This window comes from Chiloscyllium plagiosum, chromosome 40 (assembly GCF_004010195.1).
Source record: "Chiloscyllium plagiosum isolate BGI_BamShark_2017 chromosome 40, ASM401019v2, whole genome shotgun sequence".
Taxonomy (NCBI): domain Eukaryota; kingdom Metazoa; phylum Chordata; class Chondrichthyes; order Orectolobiformes; family Hemiscylliidae; genus Chiloscyllium; species Chiloscyllium plagiosum.
The window spans coordinates 17,391,364-17,399,946 of NC_057749.1; the positions used below are offsets into that span (position 1 = coordinate 17,391,364).

Genomic DNA, 8,583 nt, shown 5'->3' on the forward strand with positions numbered 1-8,583 from the left:
TACAAATCTTCTCACAAACATTGAAGAATTTAATTGAATTTAATTTTTGGCTGCATTGTGGGCTCTGATCAGTTCAGAGCACACTAGTTGGAAATTATAATGAACTCATTCCTGTCAGGTTAGTTCTGTGGATTAATTTTTAAGAATATATCCTAAGTTCTTCTAGTCTCTGCATTAACGTTTACTGTTTTAGTTTTATTGGTGTTGGCATTGTCCATTTCTGTTCCTCAATGATCACTGTTCACTCACAAACCCATGCACTGAGTTTCTCAGGCTGTTTGATTGTTGGTAATATCTTATCAAGGAGCCCTCATTCAATGATTAGGTGCCTATATCGAGTAGAATTCCTGATTAGTAATCAAGAATTGAAGGCTTCACTGAATTTCCGTTCTTTCTCTCTTCCCTTGTCCTGTGGCACTAAGATCCATTGTTGTGTTCAACCGTTCCCTTTATTGAAGTTAACTGATTCGGCATAGCCCCAGGTTTCATAATTGGTCTATCTGGAGTTTATTTGTTTTGGCGTTTCATCAGATGATGTGCCTTCCCAGCATTCCATAACGAAGAACATAACTGGTTAATTTGGAATGTGATCCTTATCTGATCTCTGCTCTCAATTGTGACTGGATAATGTCATCTTTTCTGCGGGATGTTTTATTTAAAACACATTATTGTTAAACTGATACATTTTGGTATCACAGTAAAGCTGCAGTGAAATTAATTTTATAATTTTTCTGAATCATTTTTCAGGAATTTGTGGCTCATTTCCATGTACTTCTGCCACAAGGCACCATCTCTTCTCAGTGCAATATCAGGAGATTTATGAGAAATGCGAACCTCGATGTAGCCACTTATCAAGTAGGAAAAACAATGGTACGTTATAATTTTGTTATGCAATTGCCAGTCGATAAGCGTATTTGAGTATGATGCACACAGATAACACAAGCTGCTTTAGAAATTCATAATTGAGAAACATAAGGTGAACATCTGTGTCCTACATTAATGGGGCTGATAGAAGGATCATATTGTTCAGATTATGAAGTCTTTTTATAATTTGTCTGTTATAATCTCTGCAGCAATGATGCAACTTTAAATTACTCATGCTGAGGACTCGAAGAATTTGTAGCCAGTCTTTTGTAACTGAGAAAAAACATAGTGTCTGCTCCTCCCGCTTGGTTTTCTGCAGGCCAGTATTCATGCTGTGCATAAATAAAACCAGCAGTTTCCTTCCACCAGTTTTCACTTTGGAGTCTTTGTTGTGGCTATAGTTAGGCGTTTGAATATTTGGGCCATTGCAATTGAACCTGATGATGTGTCCTCCTTAAATGTTGTCAGACATACGTTCTGCAGCAGGAGTCACTAGATGGTGAGCACGAACTTGGGTTGCAGTTTATTCCCCTCTTTTGAATAAAGCACTAATCTATATCTATAATTTTCTCATTGGCTCACCTCAGCCTACCTTTGCAGCCAATTCTAGCCCTAAACCCCTCCGCACTGCTGCATCTCTCCCAGCTCTAATAGTTTTGATCTCTTAACTCCTGTCTTCTGGCATCAATTGAAAATTTTGTTTGAATGGAACCTGCAAACCACTTGTAACCTATGAAACAAAATTGAACATGTTTTGTTACATTGAAAATTCAGTATGAAGGAATAGCTGTTGCAAGATAGTATTATAGTGGTAAAGGTTGTTGGATTAACAATAAGTATGCTCAGGCTAACACCTTGGGATCATAGGTTCAAATCTCACCACTGCAGCTAGGGGAATTTGCATTCAGTTAATAAATCTGTAATCTCAAATTGGTCTCCGTAATGAAGCAATGACAACTATCATCAATTGTGGTAAAAACTGATCTAGTTCACCAATGATCTTTAGAAAAAGAAAACTGCCATCCTTGCCTGATCTGGCTTACAGTGTCTCCTGATCTGCTACAGTAGTTGACTTTTAACTGCCTTCTGAAATGGCCTAGCAAACAACTCAGTTCAAGGGCAGTTAGGGACAGGTAACAAACTGGTACTGCCAGCGATGTCTACATCTCAGGAAAGATTTGTTTAAAACTTTCATTTGACCAGTATTCTTGAATATTAAAAAAAAGAACTGTGGATGCTGGAGATCAGAAGTAAAAGGCAAAATTGCTGGAGAAATTTAGAAGGCCGAGCACCATCAGTGGCGAGAAAACAGAGCTAACATTTCAAGTCCAGTGACCCTTATTCAGAACCAGTTCTGATGATATGTCACTAGACCCGAAACATTAACTCTGCTTTCTCTCCACAGATGCTGCCAGACCTGCAGAGTTTCTCTTTAGATATTGTACTTACTTGTCCATATTTCATCCCCTCTCTGTTGCAAATATCATTTACTTGTTGCATGGTTCCCATAGATATTTATGAAAGAGGTTGAGCGTCAAAAGCTGCAGGACATGTTGCACAAGGAGGTCCTGAGACGAATTGTTTTGCTTCAGAGCTGGTTCCGTGCCGTCCTTGAACAGCGACAGTTTCTCGATAAGAAGCGGGCAGCAATTAAAATACAGGTTTGTACAACAGTGGAAACTGCTGTGTTTCAACTTTGTCAGTAGATTCTCAGCAGAAATCTTAACACCAATCCCAGGAAGAAACATATTTGAAGGTTGACAATAAGTATCCTGAACTGTATAATTTTAATGTATCCAAGTGATTGCCTGTGTACTATATGCTGCCCAGACCTCAGTTTGTGCAGTTCTGACCTGTTTGTACGATTATTTCTTTTTCACTGGTTTGGGCAATGTACATCTGGAGGTTTGAAAGAGCTTTTCTTAGGGTGACCTCATTAGTTGAATTGCTAGTTCACTGTAGGTTTACTGTGGGCTTCCACTATCTGGAACTGAAAGGAGAACGGTCAAAACAGATTTTACCGTAAGCCTGTCCACAGACTTGGCTTGAACCAGAGTGCCAGAGGTTAGTCCAGTCATAAATTACTGTGGCCACATATTTCCAGTGAATGGTTATTTCATGGATCTTGTATTTTAAAAATTACCTTATATGTTCTATCACTTAGCTTAAGAGGTTAATTTGGGTGCCCTGGTATAAGAAGCAGTTTGTTTTATTCATTTTCATGGGAGTAGTTCATATATATTTCAAATATAATCTTTTTCTCTTCCACTCTTCTCTGCAGAACTGTTGGCGACACTACAAAATGAAAGAGCATCTAATTTGCACAGACCTCAGTGTTTTAAATGCAGCAGCGACCAGTATTCAGGCTGTGTGGAAAGGTTACCAACAGAGAAAAATGCTCTTGCAAATGCATGATGCAGCAATTGTCATCCAGAGGTGGTGGCGTGATTACCACAGATATAGACTGGCAGCACTGTGCATTCAGAAACACTGGCGACGATACAAGGAGATGCAAGCATACAGAGCATTCAGGGACAGTATAATAAAGATTCAAGCTGCAAACAGAGGTTTTGTAGTACGACGCAGGTAACCGTTAAACAGAGCAAGTTTTGTCTCCTTGTTTGTGTACTCCAGATTTGGATTAGATGTATGACCAGCCACCGGTACAGCCTTCAGTTATCTTGTATTTAACATTAAAGGGTTTCTGTTTTGGTTAAAGTGACTGGATAGTTATCATGCCTTACAAAACTTTATCCCTAACCCCAGTCTGAGGTTAGTTATGACATCTTTGCAAGCTCAGCTGTGGCAGCGTATTCAAAACACATTCCAGAGTTGAATTTGGAATATTCTAATCTGAATGGGCAATACATTGATCTACTGGGGAGCTTCATTGATTTTAAATTGAATCAGAGCAACTCACATAGATGACTTCTAGAATGTCAAATGCTCAGAATTTAATTCCCATCTTTCTTTTTTTATTTCAGGTTTCAGGCATTGAAAAGGCAGAAACTCAAAGAAGAGAAGAAACAACTGGATAGTGAAAAGATAGAGACCTTGAACAAACACATCCCAGATGAAAACCTTCCTGAAATCAATAAGCCTTTGCTGAGCAAGTTAGGAGATAAACTAGTTGAGACTTGCACTTCAAAAGAAAATGACAGTCAGCAAATCCATTCTGAATGTAGTAATAATTCAGTAGATTTGCAGGTTGGAACTTCTAACTTTTCTAATATTGCCAATGTGCCACAGGGTGTGATTGTCAGGGAGAGACCAAAGTCCTTTTCTGGAGATCCAGACAAGCAGAAAGTGGTGCGTGCCAAAAGACATAGTCGGAGAATGCGAGAGTTGGAACAAGCCAAGTTTAGCCTTGAATTGCTGAAGGTGCGATCAGGCGGTGTGTCTCCCTCAGAGGAGGGACGCTGGTCCACTGAACTGGTATCTGATGGTGTGAATTCCCTATCTCCTCAGGGAACACCGGACAGCGAGAGCTCAAGAGGTAGTTTTGAAGTACCTAGCTGTGAAGATGAACTGAAGGGAAAACAGTCTTTAACTGTTTCTGATGAGCCATTCTCTGATTCCAGCCTGCATACTACTCAGGATTATCTGTCAACAAGTCCCAAATCAAATAATCACAGTCTGTCCACTAATCCAACACTTCATGGAACAAATCTGCTTTCCAGTCTTTACACGAACACTAATTATTCTAGTCTTGACTCCAAAATTCCAGAAACAGACAATAAAGAGTTCCATCTTCAAAGATCAAATTCTGAAGATCGATCTCCTAGTCCTAAATCAAGTGACAGTCAGTTTTCAAGTTCTAAATTGGACTGTCGTCCATCTACTCAATTACAAAATCATGATAATATATCCAGTAGCTCGAAGCCAAATGAGACTATCTTTGCACATTCTGACCACTTTACGATTGAAGGCACTATTGCTGTACCCAAAACAGATGAAGAAGGTGATCAGTCACTTGATGGTGAATTTTCAAAAGATGAACAGCCTTGTTTAGCAGACAATACAGGCATTAACCCCTTTCCTCAAATTGCAATTCTTGAAAGACTTGAGCGATTAAATGTACAGCAGGCAGAGAGACAAAAGCAGAAACGGCAGCAGAATGAGAAGGAAATGATGGAACAGATAAGGCAGCAAACAGAAATCCTGGAGAAGCAACGCAAAGTTTTTGAAAAACAAGAGAAGGACATGTTTGAGAGGCAGCGAGGGGAAGCGCTGCAGAAAATAGAACAGTGCAGACAGAATGATATTGCTCCCATTCCTTTCAGACCTCCAAGTGAACAAACGGGTAGACCTCAGACCTGTCTTGCTTTGCGCTCAGACAAAAAATGGGATTCAAATATCAATTCAGATTCTCAATCAATATCATCCAATGAGTCTAAAATGTTAAACACTGCAGAAGTTTTTGATAATTACAATACCACAAGCTGCCCTGGAATAAAAGATCGACCTATCAGTATGTTTTTTGATAAGAAGGATCTGCAACCAAGTGGCCTACAGGAAATCGATAAGCTAGATGGGTGGACACCAAAACTCAGTTTGGAGTCCCGTGAATCTGGTACAGAGCAACCCCGACCACCCAAACAGACAGGACCAGGGGCTGCAAACACAGGGGAAGATGACAGGACCAATGTCTTGTTTTTTATGCCCAAAGACAAGAACACACTAAGCAAGTAGGTTATTTTCCTTGAAATTTTTTTTTCAGGTGTCCACTTTAACAGCTGTGTAAACTTATTGGTGATTTAGTACACATTCAATGGAATGATAGGGTACTAGTTTTGTCACTATTGTTAGTTTGACTGTGGGGCAAAGCTATCCAAGAGGGTCATGAAAAAACTTGCAAATGTTAATGAACAGGCCATCTATGCTTCTGTTGATCAAAAGCTGGTGTACAGAATGAAGTGAACACAGGTGTAACAAAATTCATTTACAAACTAGTCAAGACAGTGTAGTGTACAAAGTAGAGATGTTCTTTAAAGGTAATGGCTCTCTAATGATCTGTTAAGACTATAACAACTTTACCTTTTCATTAATTGGCAGTCTGATATTCAAGTTGCTTTGTTCTCTTTTTAACAATATTGAAAAATGTACATGAAATGCCTAGCTAGATTCATAATGGAGGACAAAACCAAGGTTGTGTAAAGATTTTGATAACTTTCCTTTTTGAATGTGTCTTTATATTTTATTAGAAGGTGAAATATTTGTGAAAGGAAAAGTGTGAAAAAGGCCACCAGGCTCTTACTATCCAGTTGACTGTGCAGTCCTGTACACTGGTCCTTCTAGGGGAAGTAAATAACTTATTATAAATATAACTTGATGTAGATCAAGCAATTAAATCTGTTAACTATCAACTTTAATTGAAATCAGTGTCTTGGAGACTCTTAGATGTGAGCCCACAAAATTGTTTCTAATCTTAATTAATTTTCAGTTTCACCTAGGAATGAGAATATTCAGGAAACAACGAGTACAGGTTATTGTCTCAGGGTGAAGCTTTGTGACATTGTTGAAAAGAGTTTTGTATTTGTTTATATTACACCAGATCTGAGTGAGTTTAATGTAATGGAAACTTTTAAGTTTATCCGCTGTCTTCCGACGTTCTAGTTGCTTATACATTTTCTTTCCTTTTAGTGCCATGGTCTTCGAAACTGTATATGACCTCCATGAGCCTTAATTCATTCTCGATCTGATCTATCATTGATTTGGGAGTGTATATATATCAGTAGAAACAGTTTTATTTGGTCGTGTATCTGAAGTGGAAACCGTCACCACTCTCTGCGACTTGTACAAAGTATTCCTCTAATAGGACAACTAAGAAAAAAAGATTAAATGAGAAATATAAAATTGGGCCGTAAAAGCTTCTATAGGTATGTAAAAAGAAAAGACTAGCAAAAACTAATCTGGATCCGTTCCAAGAAGAGAATATATAATAGAGAATAAAGAAATGACAGAGAAACCAAATAAATAGTGTCTGTCTTCATGGAGGAAAATACGAAAACCTTTCAGAAATAGAACATAGAACAGTACAGCACAGTACAGGACTTACCCCTTCAATGTTGTGCCGACTTTTTATCCTACTCTAAGATCAGACTAACTTATCTACCATGTGCCTGTCCAAGAGTCGCTTAAATGTCCCTAATGTATCTGCTGGCAGTGCATTCCACACACACACCGCTCTCTGTGTAAAGAACCTACCTCTGACATCTCCCCTAAATCTTCCTCCAATCACCTTAAAACCACAGTGATAGACATTTCCACCCTCGAAAAAAAGTCTTTGGCTATCCACTCTATCTATGCCTCTCATCATCCTGTACAACTCTATCAAGTCATCTCTCATCCTCCTTTGCTCGAATGAGAAAAGCCCTAGCTCCCTCAAGCTTTCTTCATAAGACATGCCCTCCAGTCCAGGCAGCATCCTGGTAAATCTCCCCTGCACCCTCTCTAAAGCTTCTCTATTCTTCCTAATAATGAGGTGACCAGAACACAATATTCCAAGTGTGGTCTAACCAGGGCTCCATGGAGCTGCAGCCTAACCTTGCTATTTTTAAACTCAATCCCCCTGCTAATGAAAGCCAACACAACATGTGCTTTCTTAACAACCCTAACAATCTGGGTAGCAACATTGAGAGATCTATGGACATGGACCCCAGGATCCCTCTGTTCCTCCACACTGCCAAGACTCTTTAACTCTGTATTCTGCATTCAAATTCAACCTTCCAAAGTTGCACTTTTCCAGGTTGAACTCCATTTGCCACTTATCAGTCCAATTCTGCAATCTGCCGATGTATTGTTGCAACCTACAACAGTCCTCCACGCTATCTACCACTCCACTGACCTTTGTGTCATCAGCAAACTTACTAACCCACCCATCCACTTCCTTATCCAAATCATTTATAAAAATCTCAGAGCAGAGGTGCCAGAACTGATCCCTGTGCAACACCACTGGTCACCAAGCTGAAGGCTGAATACTTTTCATCCACTACCGCCATCTCTGTTCTCTGGGCCAGCCAATTCTGTAGCCAGGCAGCCTCACTTTCTGTATGAGCCTACCATGGGGAACCTTATTAAATGCCTTGCTAAAATCCATGTACACCACATCCACTTCTCTACATTCAAAGTTTGTGAGAAGATTTGTAGCTCGGGTGCTCGTTGCTGTGGTTCTGTTCGCCGAGCTGGAAGTTTTTGTTGGAATATCCGTTTTTTGCTAAGGTACACTAAGGTACACAGGAAAGCCACACACACAGACCAAGTCCTGAACTATGAAAGCAACCACCCCAATACACACAAACGAAGTTGCATCAAGACACTGTTCAAAAGGGCCACAACACACTGCAGCACACCAGAAGTGCAAAAAGAGGAAGAGGAACACCTATACAAGGTATTCGCAAAAAACGGATATCCTCGCAATTTCATCAACAGATGCCTAAGGGAAAGACAACAGAACGAGGACATGCCGCAACCCAAAGGACTAGCCACACTACCACACATCAAGAACATCTCTGAAATGACAACCAGACTACTGCGACCACTAGGACTCATAACAGCACACAAACCAACAGCCACTCTCAGACAACAACTCACCAAAACGAAGGACCCGATACCCAGCATGAGCAAAACTAAGGTAGTGTACAAAATCCCATGCAAGGACTGCACAAAACACTATATAGGACAAACAGGAACACAGCTAACGATCTGCATCCATGAACA

The 8,583-nt window shown here is 39.8% G+C and overlaps 1 protein-coding gene across 1 annotated transcript in view; it reads left to right on the forward strand.

The window, feature by feature from the left end:
• myo9aa (myosin IXAa) overlaps positions 1–8,583 on the forward strand; it is a 363,558-nt gene that overhangs the window by 276,791 nt on the left and 78,184 nt on the right. Inside the window, exons 21-24 of the mRNA XM_043680122.1 lie at positions 740–870; positions 2,376–2,525; positions 3,146–3,450; positions 3,849–5,552. Coding sequence (XP_043536057.1) covers positions 740–870; positions 2,376–2,525; positions 3,146–3,450; positions 3,849–5,552 — 2,290 coding nt within the window. The remainder of the gene's footprint in view (positions 1–739; positions 871–2,375; positions 2,526–3,145; positions 3,451–3,848; positions 5,553–8,583) is intronic.